We start from the raw sequence: 22,604 nt of genomic DNA on the forward strand, positions 1-22,604 counted from the left end.
TTCACGAGATGATCTGAGTAGATATGGGTATATCTATTTCATGAAACATAAATCCGAAACTTTCGAGAAGTTTAAGGAATTTCAAAGTGAAGTAGAAAATCAACGTAACAAGAAGATCAAATTTCTACGATCTGATCGTGGAGGTGAATATCTGAGTTATGAGTTTGGCATGCATTTAAAGAAATGCGGAATACTTTCACAATTGACACCGCCGGGAACACCTCAACGAAACGGTGTGTCCGAACGTCGTAATCGAACTCTCTTAGATATGGTTCGTAGTATGATGTCTCTTACTGATTTGCCGTTATCATTTTGGAGTTATGCATTAGAGACAGCCGCATTCACTTTAAATAGAGCACCATCAAAATCCGTAGAAACGACACCGTATGAATTATGGTTTAATAAGAAACCTAAGCTGTCGTTCTGAAAGTTTGGGGTTGCAAAGCCTATGTAAAGAAGTTACAACCGGACAAGCTAGAACCCAAAGCGGAGAAATGCGTCTTCATAGGATACCCTAAGGAAACTATAGGGTACACTTTCTATCACAAATCCGAAGGCAAAATCTTTGTTGCTAAGAACGGAACCTTTCTTGAGAAAGAATTTCTCACTAAAGAAGTGACTTGGAAGAAAAGTAGAACTTCGATGAGATTGATGAATCTATACTCGTTGATCGAGTAGCGCAGTACCGGAAGTTGTACTGTGCCGCCTACACCGGCAACAGAGGAAGCTAATGATAATGATCATGAAACTTCGAACGAGGAAACTGCGAACCTCGCAGATCGACAAGGGAACGTGCCACTCCTGATTGGTATGATCCTTGTCTAAATGTCATGATTGTAGATAACAATGATGAGGACCCTGCGACGTATGAAGAAGCGATGATGAGCTCAGATTCCAACAAATGGCAAGAAGCCATGAAATCCGAAATGGGATCCATGTATGATAACAAAGTATGGACTTTGGTAGACTTACACGATAGCCGAAAGGCTGTCGAGAATAATGGGATCTTCAAGTGAAAAACAGTTGATGATGGTAATATAAGGGTCGATAAACCTCGACTTGTCGCAAAGGGTTTCCGACAAATTCAAGGAGTTGACTACGATGAGACTTTCTCACTGTAGCGAAGCTAAAATCTGTGAGGATTTTGTTAGCAATAGCTGCATTTTTCGATTATGAGATTTGGCAGATGGATGTCAAAACGGCGTTCCTTAATGGAGATATTGAGGAAGAGTTGTATATGGTACAACCCAAAGGTTTTGTCGATCCTAAAAATGCTGACAAAGTATGCAAACTTCAGCGTTCAATCTATGGACTGAAGCAAGCATCAAGAAGTTGGAACCGACGCTTTGATAAGGTGATCAAAGACTTCGGGTTTATAAAGTGTCATGGAGAGGCCTGTATTTACAAGAAAGTGAGTGGGAGCTCTGTAGCATTCCCGATATTATATGTAGATGACATATTATTGATCGGGAATGATATAGAACTATTAAGCAGTGTTAAGGGTTATTTGAATAATAGTTTTTCAATGAAAGACCTTGGTGAAGCATCGTATATATTAGGCATCAAGATTTATAGAGATAGATCAAGACGCCTAATAGGGCTATCACAGAGAGTACATATCTGGACAAGATTCTAAAGAAGTTTAGAATGGACGAAAGTAAGAAAGGGTTCTTACCTATGTTACTGTGCAAGGTATTGAGTAAAACTCAAGGACCGGCTACGGCAGAAGAAAGAGAAAGGATGTGTAACATCCCCTATGCCTCGGCAGTAGGATCTATCATGTATGCCATGCTATGTACTAGACCGGATATAGCACATGCTGTTAGTTTGACTAGCAGATATCAAAGTGATCCAGGAATGGAACACTGGACAGCGGTCAAGAATATCCTGAAGTACTTGAAAAGAACTAAGGATATGTTTCTTTGTTATGGAGGTGACCAAGAGCTCGTTGTAAACGGTTACACCGATGCAAGTTGGAACACCGATCCCGATGACTCTAAGTCACAACTGCAGGTACGTGTTTATATTGAATGGTGCTGCGATAAGCTGGGCAAGCTCGAAGCGGTGCACGGTGGCGAAGTCTTCAACAGAATCAGAGTACATAGCGGCTGTGAGGCTTCATCGGAAGCGGTATGGATGAAGAGGTTCATTGTAGAGCTCGGTGTGGTTCCTAGTGCATTGGACCCATTAATCATTTCTTGTGATAACATGGGTGCCATCGCCAATGCTCAAGAGCCAAGGTCACACAAGAGGCTGAAGCATATCAAGCTGCGTTACCACTCGATTCGCGAGTACATCGAAGATGGAGAAGTAAAGATTTGCAAAGTACACACTGATCTGAATGTAGCAGATCCGTTGACTAAAGCTCTCCCTAGGGCAAAGCATGACCAACAGAGAATGCCATGGGTGTTAGGTATATTACAATGTAATCTAGATTATTGACTCTAGTGCAAGTGGGAGGCGAAGGAGATATGCCCTAGAGGCAATAATAAAGTGGTTATTATTTATATCTTTATGTTTATGATAAATGTTTATATATCATGCTAGAATTGTATTAACCGAAACATTAGTACATGTGTGATATGTAGACAAACAAGAAGTCCCTAGTATGCCTCTTAAACTAGCTTGTTGATTAATGGATGATTAGTTTCATAATCATGAACATTGGATGTTATTAATAACAAGGTTATGTCATTGTGTGAATGATATAATGGACACACCCAATTAAGCGTAGCATAAGATCTCGTCATTAAGTTATTTGCTATAAGCTTTCGATACATAGTTACCTAGTCCTTATGACCATGAGATCATGTAAATCACTTATACCGGAAAGGTACTTTGATTACACCAAACACCACTGCGTAAATGGGTGGCTATAAAGGTGGGATTAAGTATCCGGAAAGTATGAGTTGAGGCATATGAATCAACAGTGGGATTTGTCCATCCCGATGACGGATAGATATACTCTGGGCCCTCTCGGTGGAATGTCGTCTAATGTCTTGCAAGCATATGAATGAGTTCATAAGAGACCACATACCACGGTACGAGTAAAGAGTACTTGTCAGGAGACGAGGTTGAACAAAGGTATAGAGTGATACCGAAGATCAAACCTCGGACAAGTAAAATATCGCGAGACAAAGGGAATTGGTAATATATGTGTATGGTTCATTCGATCACTAAAGTCATCGTTGAATATGTGGGAGCCATTATGGATCTCCAGATCCCACTATTGGTTATTGGTCGGAGTGAGTACTCAACCATGTCCGCATAGTTCTCGAACCGTAGGGTGACACACTTAAAGTTGGATGTTGAAATGGTAGCACTTGAATTATGGAATGGAGTTCGAATATTTGTTCGGAGTCCCGGATGAGATCCCGGACATCACGAGGAGTTCCGGAATGGTCCGGAGAATAAGATTCATATATAGGATGTCATTTTATGTGAAATAAAATGTCGCGGAAGGTTCTATGGAAGGTTCTAGAAGGTTCTAGAAAAGTCCGGAAGAAACCACCAAGGAAGGTGGAGTCCACAAGGGACTCCACCTCCATGGCCGGCCAGCCCTAGTGGGGGTGGAGTCCCAAGTGGACTCCACCATAGGGGGCCGGCCACCCCCCCACATGGGAGGTGGGAATCCCACCTTTGGGTGGGAGTCCTAGTTGGGCTAGGTTTGCCCCCTCCTATGGAAGGTTTTGGTTTCGGGTCTTATTCGAAGACTTGGACACCAACACTTGGGATCCACCTATATAATGAGGGGCCAAGGGAGGGGGCCGGCCACCCCAAGACCATAGCTTGGCCGCCCCCCCTTGAGTGGCCGGCCACCCCCTCCCAAACCCTAGCTTTGCTCCTCCACTTCATATTTACCGCGTAGCTTAGCGAAGCTCCGCCGGACTTCTACACCGCCACCGACACCACGCCATCGTGCTGTCGGATTCAAGAGGAGCTACTACTTCCGCTGCCCGCTGGAACGGGGAGGTGGACGTCGTCTTCATCAACAACCGAACGTGTGACCGAGTACGGAGGTGCTGCCCGTTCGTGGCGCCGGAACCGATCGTGATCAAGATCTTCTACGCGCTTTTGCAAGCGGCAAGTGATCGTCTACCGCAGCAACAAGAGCCTCATCTTGTAGGCTTTGGAATCTCTTCAAGGGTGAGACTCGATACCCCCTCGTTGCTACCGTCTTCTAGATTGCATCTTGGCTTGGATTGCGTGTTCGCGGTAGGAAAATTTTTGTTTTCTATGCAACGTTATCCTACAATTATCATTAGCTTCCTCTGTTGCCGGTGTAGGCGGCACAGGAACATCTTCCGGTACTGCGCTACTCTGATCAACGAGCAGAGATTCTTCAATCTCTTCGAGTTCTACTTTTCTTCCAGTCACTTCTTTAGGTTCCGTTCTTAGCAACAAAGATCTTGCCTTCGGATCTGTGATAGAAAGTGTACCCTATAGTTTCCTTAGGGTATCCTATGAAGACGCATTTCTCCGCTTTGGGTTCTAGCTTGTCCGGTTGTAACTTTTTTACATAGGCTTCGCAACCCCAAACTTTAAGGAACGACAGCTTAGGTTTCTTATTAAACCATAATTCATACGGTGCCGTTTCAACGGATTTTGATGGTGCTCTATTTAAAGTGAATGTGGCTGTCTCTAATGCATAACTCCAAAATGATAATGACAAATCAGTAAGAGACATCATAGAACGAACCATATCTAAGAGAGTTCGATTACGACGTTCGGACACACCGTTTCGTTGTGGTGTTCCCGGCGGTGTCAATTGTGAAAGTATTCCGCATTTCTTTAAATGCATGCCAAACTCATAACTCAGATATTCACCTCCGCGATCTGATCGTAGAAATTTAATCTTCTTATTACGTTGATTTTCTACTTCACTTTAGAATTCCTTAAACTTCTCGAAAGTTTCGGATTTATGTTTCATTAAATAGATATACCCATATCTACTCAAATCATCTGTGAAGGTTAGAACATAACGATAACCACCGCGCGAGGCTACACTCATTGGTCCGCACACATCGGTATGTATGATTTCCAACAAGTCTGTAGCTCGCTCCATAATACCAGAGAATGGAGTCTTAGTCATTTTTTCCATCAGACATGCTTCGCATCTATCAGGTGACTCAAAGTCAAGTGATTCAAGTAATCCATCGGTATGGAGTTTCTTCATGCGTTTCACTCCAATATGACCAAGGCAGCGATTGCCACATATAAGTAGAATTATCATTCAATTTAATTCGCTTAGCATCAATGTTATGAATATGTGTATCACTACTATCGAGATCTAACAGAAATAAAATATTCTTTTCAGGTGCTCGACCATAAAAGATATTATTCATAAAAATAGAACAACTATTATTCTCAGACTTGAATGAATAACCGTCTTGCATTAAACAAGATCCAGATATAATGTTCATGCTCAACGCGGGTATAAAATAACAATTATTGAGGTTTAAAACTAATCCCGAAGGTAGATGTAGAGGAAGTGTGCCGACAGCGATCACATCGACTTTGGATCCATTTCCAACGCGCATCGTCACTTCATCCTTCAATAGTCTTCGTTTATTCTTTAGTTCCTGTTTCGAGTTACAAATATGAGCAACCGAACCAGTATCAAATACCCAGGTACTAGTACGAGAACCAGTAAGATAAACATCTATAACATGTATATCAGATATACCTTCTTTCTTCTTCTTGACAAGGCCGCTCTTCAGATCCGCCAAATACTTGGAGCAATTACGCTTCTATTCTTGTAGACAGTGTTGGGCCTCTAAGAGCAGAGGTTTGTAGAACAGCAGCAAGTTTCCCTTAAGTGGATCACCCAAGGTTTATCGAACTCAGGGAGGAAGAGGTCAAAGATATCCCTCTCATGCAACCCTACAACCACAAAGCAAGAAGTCTCTTGTGTCCCCAACACACCTAATACACTTGTCAGATGTATAGGTGCACTAGTTCGGCGAAGAGATAGTGAAATACAAGTAGTATGGATGTATATGAGCAGTAGTAACGGCGCGAGAAAAGTGCTTGTGGCGTGCAGTTGATGGTAGTAATATTGCAGGAAGTAAACATGCAGTAGAACAGTAAACAAGCGGCGATAGCAGTATTTAGGAACAAGGCCTAGGGATCATACTTTCACTAGTGGACACTCTCAACATTGATCACATAACAGAATAAATAGATAGATGCTAGACTCTACACCCTCTTGTTGGATGATGAACACCACTAACTGTGTAGGATTACACGAACCCTCAATGCCGGAGTTAACAAGCTCCACAATATTCAATGTTCATATTTAAATAACCTTAGAGTGCATGACAGATCAACATAACCAAACCAAGTACTAACATAGCATGCACACTGTCACCTTCACACTACGAAAGGAGGAATAGATCACATCAATACTATCATAGCAATAGTTAACTTCATAATCTACAAGAGATCACAATCATAGCCTACGCCAAGTACTACACGACGCACACACTGTCACCATTACACCGTGCAGGAGGAATAAACTACTTTAATAACATCACTAGAGTAGCACACAGATAAATTGTGATACAAAATACATTGCAATCATAAAGAGATATAAATAAGCACTTCACTATGCCAGTCATAACGGTGAATAAGTATTCTGTGAAATATAGCCTAAGAGACCCACACGGTGCACACTGCTTGTCACCTTTACACACGTGGGACAAGGAGTCTCCGGAGATCACATAAGTAAAACCCACTTGACTAGCATAATGACATCTAGATTACAAGCATCATCATATGAATCTCAATCATGTAAGGCAGCTCATGAGATTATTGTATTGAAGCACATAGGAGAGAGATTAACCACATAGCTACCGGTACAGCCCCGAGCCTCGATGGAGAACTACTCCCTCCTCATGGGAGACAGCAGCGTTGATGAAGATGGCGGTGGTGTTGATGGAGAAGCCTTCCGGGGGCACTTCCCTGTCCCGGCGGCGTGCCGGAACAGAGACTCCTGTCCCCCAGATCTTGGCTTCGCGATGGCGGCGGCTCTGGAAGGTTTCTCGTACCGTGGCTTTTCCGTATCGAAGATTTAGGTCAGGGACCTTTAAATAGGCGAAGAGGCGGACTCGGAAGGCTGACGAGGCGGTGTCACAGTAGGGGGGCGCGGCCTAGGCCCTGGCCGCGCCGCCCTATCATCTGGGGCCCACAGGGCCCTCCTCTGGCGGCTCTCGGGTGTTCTGGAAGCTTCGTGGAAAAATAGGATGCTGGGCATTGATTTCGTCCGATTCCGAGAATATTTCCTTACTAGGATTTCTGAAACCAAAAACAGCAGAAAACAGCAAATGGCCCTTCGGCATCTCGTCAATAGGTTAGTTCCGGAAAACGCATCAAAACGATATAAAGTGTGAACAAAACATGTAGGTATTGTCATAAAACAAGCATGGAACATAAGAAATTATAGATACGTTTGAGACGTATCAATTTCCGCCATTGAGGAAGATCCTCACATGACGGAACCAGTCGGTGAAGTTGCTACCGTTGCTCTTAAGCTTTTCTTTCTCTAGGAACTGGTTAAAATTGATTGGGGACGCCATATCTACAACATATATTTGCAATAGTTTAGACTAAGATTATGGCAAATTGAGTTCAAATTTTAATTTAACAAAATTAAAAACTAGGTGAAATCCCACTCAAAACAATATCCCTCGAATTGTCTTAGTGATCACACGAACCAAATCCACCACACCAAGTCCGATCATCACGAGACAAGATGTAACTTCAATGGCGAACACTCAAAGTGTTCATCATATCAATCATATGATTCATGCTCTACCTTTCGGTACCACGTGTTCCGAGACCATGTCTGTACATGCTAGTCTCGTCAAGGCCACCTTAGTATCCGCATGTGCAAAACTGGCTTGCACCCGTTGTATGCACTTGTTGATTCTATCACACCCGATCATCACGAGATGCTTCGAAACGACAAGTCTTGGCAACGGTGCTACTAAGGATGAACACTTTATTATCTTGATATTTTTGTGAGAGGGATCATCTTATAATGCTACCGTCGCGATCTAAGCAAAATAAGATGCATAAAAGGATTAACATCACATGCAGTTCATATGTGATATGATATGGCCCTTTTGTCTTTGCGCCTTTGATCTTCATCTCCAAAGCACGGACATGATCTCCATCATCAACGGGCATGATCTCCATCATCGTCGGCGTAGCGTCAATGTCAATGGCGCCGTCTTCATGATTGTTCTCCCATGTAGCAACTATTACAACTTCTTTGAAATACTACTCAACATGAAATTTAAAGACAACCATAAGGCTCCTGCCGGTTGCCACAATACAATAATGATCATCTCATACATAGTCATCATCACATTATGGCCATATCACATCACCAAACCCTGCAAAAACAAGTTAGACGTTCTCTAATTTGGTTTGCATATTTTACGTGGTTTAGGGTTTTCGAGTAAGATCCAATCTACCTACGAACATGAACCACAACGGTGATACTAGTGTTGTCAATAGAAGAGTAAATTGAATCTTCACTATAGTAGGAGAGACAGACACCCGCAAAGCCACTTATGCAATACAAGTTGCATGTCGAGCGTGGAGCAAATCTCATGAACGCGGTCATGTAAAGTTAGCCCGAGCCGCTTCATCCCACTATGCCACAAAGATGCAAAGTACTCAAACTAAAGACAACATAAGCATCAACGCCCACAAAACCATTGTCTTCTACTCGTGCAACCATCTATGCATAGACACGGCTTTGATACCACTGTAGGATAACGTAGCATAGAAACCAAAAAAATTCCTACCGCAAGAACGCAATCCAAGCCAAGATGCAATCTAGAAGACGGGAGCAACGAGGAGATGATCGAGACTCACCCTTGAAGATTTCCAAAGCCTACAAGATTAGGCTCTTGTTGCTACGGTAGACGATCACTTGCCGCTTGCAAAAGCGCGTAGAAGATCTTGATCACGGTGCCACGATCGGGCAGCACATCCGTACTCGGTCACACGTTCGGTGTTGATGAAGACGACGTCCTTCTCCCCGTTCCAGCGGGCAGCGGAAGTAGTAGCTCCTCCTTGACTCCGGCAGCACGACGGCGTGGTGGCGGTGGCGATGGAGAACTCCGGTGGAGCTTCGCTAAGCGTGCGGGAGAGGTGGAGGAGAGGGGGGCGGCTAGGGTTTGGGAGAGGGGGTGGCCGGCCTCTATGGGTGCGGCCAGCTTGGTGGCTCGTAGTGGCCGGCCCCCTCCCCTATGCCCCTCATTATATAGGTGGAACCCCAAGTGTTGGACTACAAGTCTTCGAATAAGACCCGAACCCAAAACCTTCCATGTAGTAGGGAAACCTACCCAAGGTGGGACTCCCACCCAAGTGGGATTCCCACCCCTTCCATGAAGGGGGGTGGCCGGCCCCCTTGGTGGAGTCCACCTTGGACTCCCCTCTCTAGGGTTGGCCGGCCATGGGGAGGTGGAGTCCCTCCGGGACTCCTCCTTCCTTAGTGATTTCTTCCGGACTTTTCTAGAACCTTCCATAAATGCACCGGATCATTTTCAAACTTATAAAATGACTTCCTATTTATGAATCTTATTCTCCGGACCATTCCAGAACTCCTCGTGATGTACGGGATCCCATCCGAGACTTCGAACAATACTTCGAACTCCATTCCATGTTCAAGTTCTACTATTACAACATCAAACCTTAAGTGTGTCACCCTACGGTTCGCGAACTATGTAGACATGGTTGAGATCTCTCTCCGACCAATAACCAATAGCGGGATCTGGAGATCCATAATGGCTCCCACATATTCAACGATGACTTAGTGATCGAATGAACCATTCACATACGATACCAATTCCCTTTGTCACGCGATATTTTACTTGTCCGAGGTTTGATCATCGGTATCACTCTATACCTTGTTCAACCTCGTCTCCAGACAAGTACTCTTTACTCGTACCGTGGTATGTGGTCTCTTATGAACTTATTCATATGCTTGCAAGACATTAGACGACATTCCACCGAGAGGGCCCAGAGTATATCTATCCGTCATCGGGATGGACAAATCCCACTGTTGATCCATATGCCTCAACTCATACTTTCCGGATACTTAATCCTATCTTTATAACCACCCATTTACGCGGTGGCGTTTGATGTAATCAAAGTACCTTTCAAAGATAAGTGATTTACATGATCTCATGATCATAAGGACTAGGTAACTATGTATCGAAAGCTTATAGCAAATAACTTAATGACGTGATCTTTTGCTACGCTTAATTGGGTGTGTCCATTACATCATTCATATAATGATATAACCTTGTTATTAATAACATCCAATGTTCATGATTATGAAACTAATCATCTATTAATCAACAAGCTAGTTAAGAGGCTTACTAGGGACACATTGTTTGTTGACATAACACACATGTATCAATGTTTCGGTTAATACAATTATAGCATGGTATATAAACATTTATCATAAACATAAAGATATATAATAACCACTTTTATTATTGCCTCTTGGGCATATCTCCAACATTATGCGTACCTGAAACTTAAGATGCCGAGCAATAATGGGACCACAATAACTGTTCATGGAAGTTTCTCTCGTTCCGATAACTGCGACAAAGACTTCCAGAATATCGCCTCTAAATTCGGGGTTAGAGAAGAGCTCAATACACTAGATGTACTCACCGACCACAAGCAGCCACCTACCGACAATCGGAGTACAAAAACCACCGAGTTTAACGTTGTGATGCATGTAAAATGCATACATGAACTTTGCATTGTATTACTTATATTTCAATCATATTTGTATCGATGACTAGGCGGCAACAACGACGGAGGAGGAGGAAGCTCTAGTTTTAGTTTGTTAGTTTAATTTTTTTCTTTCATGTTTTAGTTTATTTCTATGAACTATGTGTAAATTGTAGTCAAAATTGTTTAAATCCTACGGAATTTATGCAAATAGTTAACTAGCTTTTTGCTCCTCTATTTTGCTTGGGCTGTTTGCTCCTCTAAACTTACATGTGCTAGTTTGGGAATTGGGACTATTAATTACGAACCATCAAAGTTGACCAGTTCTTTTTTTCGTTATCTTTGTGGTCAACCACGATGCATATTACTACACTATATTTTATGGAACAGTCCACATCTTTTGGCGATAGCCATTTTCTTGTACGGCCCTGAAACCATTTCCGGAACTAAACCAAGTGAACTCTGGCGTGGACTGTAGCCCATGGTACGGGTCTACCTTTCTCCAATTCCAAAGTTTTACTTTGTAGTGTCATACGGAACATATATATATATATAGCTTGGAAAGTAAATCTCCTAATCATAGTTGGGTTTTTATATTTATTGGAAAAAGGAACAACTTACCATGATACATTTGATACTGAGATTGGACTGGAGGTGTTGTTTACTTTGGGAGGGCGGGCATACAGGCTTGCAATCAACTTGCATTTGTAGGTCAAATGAAAGAAATGGCTGCTATCTTCATCTACAACTCAACTTAACAAAACACCTTTCAAATAGTTCCACACTTCCACGGATAAAGTAAGTCGATAAAAAAATTAGCACATGGTAGGAGTGCAACTTTACCGCCTTGTCAGCGTAAATAAGAGGAGCAAAACATCTCGACATATTTGGCTATCCAAGTCTTCCCAAAAGCAGTCGACAACAAGCTCACTTCTATGACAATGCCCATGAATAGTTCACGATATTTGCACAAAATTTTGACTTGTGAATTCGAAGACGTAGGATATAAGTGGGACCGCACTTGACACCCTATACACATTGGCCAATTTTGTTTAAACTAGTTCACTCAACCAAGAGAAGTCAAATGTAATCTAACTTTGTACTCCCTCCGTTCTTTTTTAATTGACTCAAATTTAGTACAAGTTGTACTAAATCTGAGTCAATTAAAAGAGAACGGAGGGAGTACATTTTATTACTTTTTAAAATTTCTACGAATTTAACACATATGGTTTTATGTTTTTCTTTGGCTTCAATGCCATTGAATTATATATTTTTTATTTATCTCAAAAGAGAATGCTATGGAATTTTCTTTTTCCTCCTTGGACCTCTTCACCGTGGAAAGAAAAGGATTGGCATCGAGTCAATCGGTTGTGATTGATCTGCCATGGCCTCCCAACTGCCGCCACCGCCGCCGCCACCGCCGCCGCCGGAAAAATTCCCCCAACCCGCTCCCACCACCATATTCACCATCGGCGACGACCTACTTCTCGAGATCTTCGTCCGCCTCCCCTCGCTGCCGTCCCTCGTCCGCGCCGCCTTCGCCTGCCGCGCCTTCCTCCACGCCGTCCGCTCCTTCCCCACCTTCCGCCCCCGGTTCCGCGACCTCCACCCGCCGCCGCTCCTCGGCCTCTTTGTCAGGCACCGCGTCGGAGACATCCCTTCCTTCGTGCCCCTCCGCGGCCTCGCCGACCCGGACCAGGCGGCCGTCGTCCGCGGCTCCGATTTCTTCCTCACCCGGGTCCCCGACGACCAGGGCTTCTGGAACGTCACCCACTGCCGCGACGGCTACCTTCTCCTCCACAACTGGGAACACAGGCTCTTCGCCGCCTACAGCCCGCTCGCCGGCGTGCTGCACCGGATCCCCGCACCGCCGGAGGCCGTCCGGGAGCTCTACATCCTCTCTCCCCCGGAACAACCCCACGGCTCGTTCCGCCTCGTCTGCGTCCACGAGGACGGCCTGCAGGTGCGCGCCGTCGTCTTCTCCTCCGACACCGGGGAGTGGCAGGTTCTGCCGTGGGCGCAGGCTGCGGCGATCTACAAAAACCACCCCGAGGACGACAAGCACTGCCTCCCGCCCAGGACTGGTAAGCTTGTGAATGGGCGCGTCTACTGGACGAGGCACGACTACGTGATCGTGCTCGACACCGTGACGCTGCACTTCTCTTCCATGGATCTGCCGCCCTACATGTACAGGCAGAAACCTTTTGTGGTGGGCGAGACCAAGGACGACAAGCTCTGCATGGTTTGCGCGATCGATGAGGAGGACACGGTTGCTGTCTGGGTCTGGAGAGCCGATGCTGACCGTGTCGACAAGTGGATGCTGGAGAAGGTGATTGAACTGGAGGATCTGTCCGCGCTCAAGCTGGTGGCCGTTAAGCAGGGCTTTGTGCACTTACACTGGATGGCCGTTGAGGAGCCGGGCATTGTTCCTCTTTGCGACTTCTTCTCTCTCTGCCTGGAAAAAGAAGAGATGAAAAAGATCTTTTCTCTCTATGAATACGAAATGGAGTGGTCCTATCCCTACATCATGCCGTGGCCTTCTTCCTTGGTGTGCAACAAGGTGAACCCTCAAATTTAAGCTCATGGTCGACCAAGAACAAGGATACTCAATCCATATTATTTTGTTGCACTACACTTAATCGGTATGTTATGTGCTCATGGTTTGCTATGGTATTAGGATGCAATGCTGGTTAGTTTATTCACTTGTAGAATAAGTCAAGACGATGGATGTTTTTAGGAATCACAACCAGTCATCTGTGAACTTTCTTTGAGCAATAATAATCTGTGAACTTCTGTATGTCCAAAAATAAGTACCCCATTCTTAGCTTCTTTGATCATTGCCAGCTCTGTGCTAGAGCTTTGAGTAAATGACCTGTTTGGAAGATCAGTCCTATCCTGGGCTAACCATATTGTACTGCTCAGCCTATATTGACCATGTTGCCGTTGCAAAGACAAATTTGATGATCTTTTAGCCGGTTGCTTCACTTGATCACATTGTTTGCATATAAAAATATATCATTCTTGATCCCATTATATTTTATGCATTTGAGCTGGTACAGGAATTATTTTCATCTATTGACCAGAAGGTTTTTAAATTAACCGAGAGATCACTTCTTTCTGATATACTTGTATGAGCAACATTTGTTGTTCTCTTGCCTGTCATGCATACACGTGAATAAGTACCATACATTAGTTTTATTTTCTGTATATAAAATGTTTGACCTGTAGATGTTGGTTCCAACAACATATGCATTCTTCACTGCCTGAATTAAAAATACTACGAATTACAGAGTTCAGTACAAATAAAATTGGAAAATGATACAAATTACAGGATTGAATTGTTACTCTCCCATTATTTTTTTAATTGCCTTTCTTTTATCCGTGCACTACAAAATGGTTTCTCAAAGCAACAAGACACACTATCTGAGTACAGGACTAAGAATTTCTCATTCTCGGTAAGGACATTTCCATGGTTTTAAAGGCGCCAAGGCAGACGTTTTTCTAAGGCGGAGGGGGAGCGCCTGGACGCTGAGGCGACGCCTTTAAAACCATGGACATTTCACTAGCTCTCAACGGTATATTCTGTATATTATATTCACACAACAACAAACAGCCAGCACTCCATTCACTTTAGTGTATTCCCCTTCAACAGAAAAAAAAAACGAAGGTGGATGTTCTTTTTTCAGTATGATTACTACCCTTATAAGCATTACTAGTTCTTCACACCTTCCGGAAATAACCGTCTATTATTTAGCTAACTAACTGTTCAGACACTGGTGATATGTTGGAGTTACACTATGGCTTTCTTTTGGGCATTTGTTTAGCGTCGTCAATGGCTTCTCTCGAGTGCTTATCAGAACCGCAGCAAGAAAACATTGTAGTGGAATATCACAAAACCTTTGCACCAAGACCCATGAACAATTTGTGCCTATTTATACACAGTCATGAAAAGCGAAGACACCTTTCCGACCACATTACTTTAACTGCAGCATTTTGATAGGCTTTTATTAAGCTGAAACAACAATACATAATGATGCTTTTTTTGGGCAACTCAAGCAACTAATTATCAAGCAGATCTCACATCTACTTATTATCAAACCGCTGAATTTTCTTCCAGAAATGTGGGGATGGTCGGGCAAGCAAGTAAGTAAGAATCTTGCAGTTTAATTGCCTGCTTGTCTCATTGGAAAAACACAGCTGTTGTTGTACTCTTTGAATCAAACTGTGCTCCTCATTGCATTCCTTGGTGTTCATCAGTGTAGCATCACAAATTTTAGGCTGCATTACGGAAGATGGCTCATTTTCTCTCTTTTTGTGGATGATGTTTCTGGATCATCGATAATTACAATTTCTTGACAGTTAGATTTGGACTCCTGGTGACTTTGTTTCCTTGATGGGTAACGCTTCGCATGAGAGTGACTGCGTGGAGGGATCGACCACGGAAGAGTGAATTCGAGTAGGAGCTATCCTTTTAGCTCATATCCTTTCAGATCTTAGGGAAAAGCTAATGTCTTTTGGCCTCACAAACTGTTGCCATTCAACAACTAGCAGTTTTCTTTAGATATTTCGTGTATTATAGAAATCTCTTGCGCACAGAGAGAACATATAGCCAACTAATTGGGCAATTGCTTGTATATATGAACCAGCTAATTAATAAAATTCCGAGAGACTCCTCTGTCCTGAATGTGTCGTCGAGAAAACAACAGGAAGTTCATCTCTCCGTATGTACGGACAAGAGCTATGCCTTTTGTTTGCACCCATGAGACATGAGATGATTCCGTACATGGGACACTCCACATGATTCTATTTGTCCTTAGTAAAAGAACTGTTTCATCATGAGCTGTATGCATCCAGAAAAGCAACGGTACTAGCGGCCGAAAAGGCAAGACCAGGATCAATTCTTCAGAGCTGCGATAAATCGGTTATTCAGATTAATATTATTTCCCTTTCCAGAGAAGAGTTCGTAAGGAAGATAATTGGTCCATATGGAGTGGCAACTATATGTGTAATGTCAACGGAATATGAAATCAAATAAATAAATAAAAGAGGAAAAGTATACTTGTGCTATTTGCATTGACAAATGATCTGCAAAATTGCATCTAAATAAGATCCATGCGGGGAGTATTAATCTTGAAAAAACTATGGGAGAAGAGCAAGAGGGGCCAAAGTGTTCTGCCCTGCGAGTGCCACCCGTCAATTTATATGTACAGGCATAGACATGCCAATCCCAGCCTTGACATCCCTTGTTGTTTCCAAACTTGAAGAAACAGAGGCATCAAAAACTGTCTCTGTGCCAAGGAAGAAACGGGCATGGAGGACGAGCAGAGCGCCAGAGCTACGGCTACTACGTCTGGTCTAGGCAAACACGATAATGGTGTCCACGACAACCCGGAGGATCTAGGGAGTACCAGCAATGGCATCAGCTCCCTGGAGCAACCCCTGCTGAGGAGAAACACTACCCTGACAGCGAACCACCTCGCCATCGTCGGTGCCAAGGTGTCGCACATTGAGAGCCTCGACTACGAGTGAGTGAGCGAGCATTCCATTTCTTTGTTGCAGCCAAGTTTCATTCATTGTGGATTGCCATTGCGGCAGGATCATCGAGAACGATCTGTTCAAGCACGACTGGAGGAGCCGGTCCAACGTGGAGGTGCTGCAGTACATCTTCCTCAAGTGGGCCTTGGCGTTCCTCGTCGGCCTCCTCACCGGCGTCATCGCCTCGCTCATCAACCTCGCCATCGAGAACATCTCCGGCATCAAGATGATCCACATGGTGCAGCTCGTCCGAGATAAAAGATACTGGACCGGCTTCTTCTACTTCTCCGGCTTCAACTTGGCACTCACCTTCGTGGCTGCCGTGCTTTGTGTGGTCTTTGCGCCCACCGCCGCTGGCCCGGGCATCCCCGAGATCAAGGCCTACCTCAACGGCGTCGACACGCCCAACATGTTTGGTGCGCCACAGCTTATTGTCAAGGTCCGTCCACCTCTCGAAATGCAACTGGATCGTAGCTGCTCAAGTGAATGAAAATGAACAACTGAACTAATAGGTTGCTCCATGCTCAGATCATCGGCAGCATTTGTGCGGTCTCGTCGGGGCTCGATCTCGGCAAGGAAGGCCCGCTTGTGCACATCGGCGCGTGCCTCGCCAACCTGCTCAGCCAGGGCGGCGCCGGCCGGTTCCGCCTCCGCTGGAAGTGGCTGCATTACTTCAACAACGACCGTGACAGGCGTGACCTCATCACCTGCGGCGCCTCGTCTGGGGTGTGCGCGGCGTTCCGCTCCCCCGTCGGCGGCGTCCTGTTCGCGCTGGAAGAGGTGGCCACCTGGTGGCGGAGCACGCTGCTGTGGCGCACTTTCTTCAGCACGGCCACCGTGGTGGTGGTTTTGCGGGGCTTCATCGAGGTATGCCGCAACGCCGCAACGGATGATGCGCGCTGTTTGGCGAGGGCGGGCTCATCATCTTCGACGTCGGAGACGTCACCGTCAACTACCACCTCAACGACCTCATTATCGTCACTCTCGTTGGCGTCATCGGCGGACTCCTCGGCGCCCTCTACAACTACCTTCTCCACAAGGTGCTCCGCCTCTACAGCCTCATCAACGGGAAGGGCCGGATGGCGAAGCTGGCACTGGCTCTGACCGTGTGCGTGTTCACGTCGGCGGGGCTGTACGTGCTCCCCTTCGCTGTGCCGTGCACCCCGTGCGACCCGGCGTTGGGCGCCGCGTGCCCGACCAACGGGATGAGCGGCAACTTCAAGCAGTTCAACTGCCCTGCCGGCCACTACAACGACCTGGCCAGCCTCCTGCAAGCCACCAACATGGACGCGACGCGCAACCATAGTTGCCAAGTTTCCGGGACGGTGGGTACGAGAAACGGAAACGGGAAACGGGAATCGTGGCTGCCAAAAAATAGGGAACAGCGAGGGTATACATTTCTGAGACGTACCGTCCGATAGGTGGGACGCGACTCGGAAGATTTGGGGACGACGAACCCGGGACGATACGATGGATTCGATAGAACTGGAGGGAAACCACGTTAGATCGACTGCAGGTGGACCACGGGAGCACTCAACTCCAGCTTAATATAGAACTCTCCCGTAAATTAAGCATCTGTACTGCTCTTTCCAAAGCAAGAACCAAGAACACAACGTTCTGAATCTGGGTGTTGCGCTGACTTTCCGGGGACGCGTTTCCGCCACTGAATCCTACCGTACCGCCGCTTGTTCCCGAATCCGAATCTGGGACGACGAATCCGGATCGAGGGACGGCCTACCGTTCCCCGTTTCCGGCTACTATGCGCGCAACATCTTCTCCACGGGCACCTCCGGCGAGTTCCGCCTCGACTCGCTCCTCGTCTTCTTCGCCATCTATTGTGTGCTGGGGCTCTTCACCTTCGGCATTGCTGTTCCGTCGGGGCTCTTCCTCCCCATCATCCTCATGGGCTCCGCCTACGGCCGCATCGTCGCGCTCGTGCTACAGGACGTCGCCCACATTGACCACGGCCTCTACGCCGTTCTCGGCGCCGCGGCGCTCATGTCGGGCTCCATGAGGATGACTGTCTCCCTCTGCGTCATCTTCCTCGAGCTCACCAACAACCTCCTCCTGCTCCCGATGACCATGTTCGTGCTGCTCATCGCCAAGACCGTCGGCGACGCTTTCAACCCTAGCATCTATGAGATCATTCTGGATCTCAAGGGACTGCCCTTCCTGGAGCCCAATCCGGAACCATGGATGAAGGACATCACCGTCGGTGAGCTCGCGGCCGCCAAGCCACGCGCTATCAGCCTCCAGGTCGTCGAGAGGGTGTCCACCATCGTCCATGTACTTCGGAACACCGGCCACAACGGGTTCCCGGTGGTCGATCGGCCGAGACCCGGCTTGTCGGAGTTGCACGGGCTCATGCTCCGATCGCATCTCGTCGCCGTTCTCAACAAGCGGTGGTTTCTCACGGAGAAGAGGAAGACGGAGGAGTGGGAGGCCAGGGAGCGGTTCTCGGCGGTGGAGCTCGCTGACAAGAGCTGTAAGCTCGACGACGCCAAGCTCACGCAAGAGGAGATGGACATGTACGTTGACCTCCATCCATTCACCAACACCACGCCCTACACTGTCGTGGAGACCATGTCGGTGGCCAAGGCCGTCGTGCTCTTCCGAAGCGTCGCGCTCCGCCACATGCTCATCGTGCCCAAGTACCAAGGCCCTGAGGTGAGCTCAGTTAATCTCAGCGAAGTAAAATGTTTTCATTCCATCCAAATGTACCTGCAAAATTTGATTGACACATGAGTTTTTTTCCCGCTTCAGATAACTCCAATTGTGGGGATCTTGACAAGGCAGGACCTGAGGGCGCACAACATCCTGGATGCATTTCCGAACCTGGCAAACAAAAAGATGGCACAATAAGACTGATGCTAGCACCATTTTTGTCAATAACATGACTCATTTCTTACTTCTACCTTTTTGTGTGTATAAGTAGATTCATGTTTGTTTGCTTGCCTTCTCCAACAACTGATAATTGCAGCCAATAAATGTGAAATCACACATGCGCACGTGCACTCTACACACCAACACCAATGCTGAATACAGAGATTTCTTTTTCTCGTGAGATGTTTCTACTTACCTCAGGTTTTCGCTCGTTTTCCTCCTTTTTTTCCTGCTTTTGTCTAGTAGTTATGAGCTTTTAATTTCACGCACAAACACAAGATCGGATGTAAGACGACAAACTTTGACTCGGTTAAAGATCGGTGCTGCGCTCTATCGTGGGAGTCGATGGAAGGCGGCACTGAGGGACTATCTTCATTAGTCTTGCTATCTTCTTGGGAAATATGGAACGAGTGCAATGCTAGAGTTTGTAGAAATATGTCCACCATTTTGGTTTTGGTTTTACTCTAAACTTTTGCCTTTTTCAAAGTAAAATTATTACTACTACCATAGAGCCTATGTGTTGCTACGGTGCCGCATTAAATGAAATGGACAACATTTCATATTTTTGAATCCACACTTGGTACATCACCGAATACAAATGACAGAAAGTCGTTGATTGAACTGTCTTTTGTACCATCCAATAGTACATATCACATAACCTTGGGGATTTCTGATGGGATAGAAATTCTAGTACTGGAACTGGAAATCTTGAATCTCACCTGCTCCCTCCGGTGGATCTCACTTGCTCCCTACGGTGGTCGAAAGACATGATCTTCTCCTTGGACCCCCTCCGTGGCCCATTAGATGTCCCTGTTGACGGTGAGAAGGCCGGCATCAAGTCTGCACCTAGCGACACGGGCCGGAACCTCCCTCCAGGACGCCTCCCCAGCATGAACACCTAGAGCATCTCTTTAGTCTTGAATAAGCACATGACGTGCATGACCGTGTACTTGCCCCGTCACATGGTGGTAGCCGAGATTGTAAGTCTGGTGCCAGCTCCGGCCAAGACGACACGTGTTGTGGAGCCTAAACAGGTTGGCACACGGGAAGTCTATATGGGCTCAAGGACGTGTGACAGAGGGTTGAGTATCCATGAGATACACATTAGCTCGAAATGAAGGTTGTTCTCTCTGATTGTGGATGACAACATAGTACTGGAAATCTTGTTAGTGATGTTCAGCTTTGATTTTGCGCTTTAGTTTCTATTGTCCTCTCTCTGCTTTCTGGAACGGTTGTGTGCACTTTGCTATGCATGCAGAGGCCAGGTGTATGCTCTCTTTTGTATCGCCTTAACGCCAAACATTGAGTTTAATAAAAACGTCCTTTATAAGAAAACATAGGCAATAATCAAGCAGCAGTTATCTTGGTTTGGTTCCCTGAAATTGTTTCGGAGCATTCGTTGTCTATGCAAGTAATTGGCGACCACAAAGACAAAAAAAAAGGACCAGTGATGTTTAATAGTTGATCGAAATACTAACTCAAGATCAATCCATTCACAAACTAACAATAAAAGGATAGAAGAATTTGTCTTAAAAAAGATAGAGAATTTGAATAGATAAAGAATAGACTAGCAGGGCAACTTTAAATTATGATATGATCCATTCATAGTCGGTCACCAACGCCTATAAACACTCAGTAACTCTGTGGTCTTGATGTACTCGAGTGTCCGACAAACATCGCCTTTCATATCGGAAACTAGTGGATTCTGGAAACAATAGTTAAGATCGCTCCCTCGACACCTCCTCGGCCCCGCCGTTCAGCTCGCGTGCCGCCTACCGCCTGCTCTCCCCGGCGCTGCCGGTTGACGCTTCAGCTTGTATTGCGTGGGGATCTCGACTCCCCGCAAAGCTGAAGATCTTCGCCTACCTCGCCGACATCGACAGGCTCAGCACCCGCGCCAACCTCTTCTTCAAGAACTGTGCTCCCTCGGCGATCTGCGCCGCCTGTCCTACCGAGGAGACCGGACGTCATATCTTCTTCGACTGCACGCTTGCCTCTGGTGTTTGGGCTCGCCTTGGGGTCGATATCCCTGCTGACCGTTTCTCCTTCTGGGACCTTGCTCAGCCTCGCGACTTCCCTGTGGATGTGTGGCGGGTTGGAATGGCTGTGCTGCTTTGGTCTCTCTGGAAGGCCAGGAACGATTTGGTTTTCAACAATAGAAACTGCACTGCCCAGCTGGTCATTCGTAGGGCCTGTGAGGACCTGGCTGTTTGGAGATGGCGCTTCAAAGAGGAAGACCGGCTACCTCTAGACTCCCTCCGATCCTTCTTTCTTTCCTGTAACATGTAATTGAGATGTGCTTCTTTTTTATTCTCTCCCCACCCCCTGCTGATCCCTGTCGCATTGTAAATCTTTGTATGGACTGACTGCCTAGTCACTTCGAGGGTAATAAAATCACAAACGGTGGGGAGTAATCCCCCCCGTCATTCTCGAAAAAAAAAATAGTTAAGAACCATGCACTCCAGTGGTCTCACATAACTGGTTGGCTTATGCCGCCACCCATATAGTTTCAGCAACACTTCATCACAACTACATTACACAACCTTTACATAGGAATAAAATAGGAAAAAACATCTCTGTTTGTTATCACATAAAGTACTACTATCAGTTTCACTAGTTGAAGAGTAAGGCTTTGCCGCAGCACACCAACTGTAAGCTTAGTTTTTCATTGTGCTTTAGATCCTTCTTGGTCAGGCACTTCAAGTACCTAAGAACATAACATTATTTCATATTACAACTTCCTGGTCAGTAACACAAACTGTAAGTTGTAAACTCTAGGAGAACTAAAATGTAGTATATTGCAGGGAACAAAAAGAGCAAACACAACCAAACAGTACCAGCTTCAATGACAAACAAGGAATCGTGAAAAGGACAACTTCAACTTGGACTTTCAAGAATGGCTTGCCACGAGTAGCAAGATTGACAGTACAAACTGAAAGGGCAAGAGCGCAAACTAGTCTACTCACACCACAGACGAGTAGTAAAATTGTTCACCTAGAAACTAGTCATGTGTGGCCATACATGCGAGCACGCCGTTGAACTATTTAAGCAGTATAGGAAGTCAATTGAAGTTGTCACCACTTGCTCTTCCAAAAACTAGTAGACTGGTAGTGTAATTGCTTAAATAGCTTCTGAACTCGTATACTGGTATAGTGTAATTGCTTAAATAGTATGGATAACATATGTAGCCAAATAAATGCATTACCTAGCAAACAAAGGCATAGCATGGAGCAACAAGACTGAATGCTGAAACACTAGATATCATATTGCAGTTCCCGTATATGGTTCAGTACACTAGATATCAAAACATATCTTATTGGAATCAGTTATATAAACGCATTTCCGACAGCTGCATGAGTTGGTTTGTGCATTACTAAGACAAAGCAAGAAACTAACAAACTAAAGGAAAAAATATATATGACATT

General features: G+C 45.5%; 2 protein-coding genes and 1 pseudogene across 2 annotated transcripts; all 3 read left to right on the forward strand.

Annotated features, from left to right (window-relative positions):
* The first annotated feature begins 12,145 nt into the window (after positions 1–12,145).
* LOC139835105 (uncharacterized) lies at positions 12,146–13,339 on the forward strand. Its single transcript, XM_071825084.1, has one exon. The coding sequence runs from the start codon at positions 12,146–12,148 to the stop codon at positions 13,337–13,339; it is 1,194 nt and encodes a 397-aa protein (XP_071681185.1).
* A 2,689-nt stretch (positions 13,340–16,028) lies between these two features.
* Positions 16,029–19,158, forward strand: LOC127328167 (chloride channel protein CLC-b-like; annotated as a pseudogene).
* A 788-nt stretch (positions 19,159–19,946) lies between these two features.
* LOC139835106 (uncharacterized) lies at positions 19,947–21,468 on the forward strand. Its single transcript, XM_071825085.1, has 2 exons — positions 19,947–19,998; positions 20,903–21,468. Exons 1-2 carry the CDS (start codon positions 19,947–19,949, stop codon positions 21,466–21,468), a joined length of 618 nt encoding a protein of 205 aa, XP_071681186.1.
* Positions 21,469–22,604: the final 1,136 nt, after the last annotated feature.

Source organism: Lolium perenne, chromosome 2 (assembly GCF_019359855.2).
Source record: "Lolium perenne isolate Kyuss_39 chromosome 2, Kyuss_2.0, whole genome shotgun sequence".
Lineage (NCBI taxonomy): Eukaryota > Viridiplantae > Streptophyta > Magnoliopsida > Poales > Poaceae > Lolium > Lolium perenne.

Excerpts from the sequence above, each read along its gene's own strand:
- LOC139835105 (XM_071825084.1), top strand. The coding sequence starts at position 12,146 with ATGGCCTCCCAACTGCCGCCACCGCCGCCGCCACCGCCGCCGCCGGAA.
- LOC139835106 (XM_071825085.1), top strand. The coding sequence starts at position 19,947 with ATGATCTTCTCCTTGGACCCCCTCCGTGGCCCATTAGATGTCCCTGTT. Across the intron at positions 19,999-20,902 it reads ATTAGATGTCCCTGTTGACG|ATCGCTCCCTCGACACCTCC; the intron begins GTGAGAAGGCCG and ends ACAATAGTTAAG.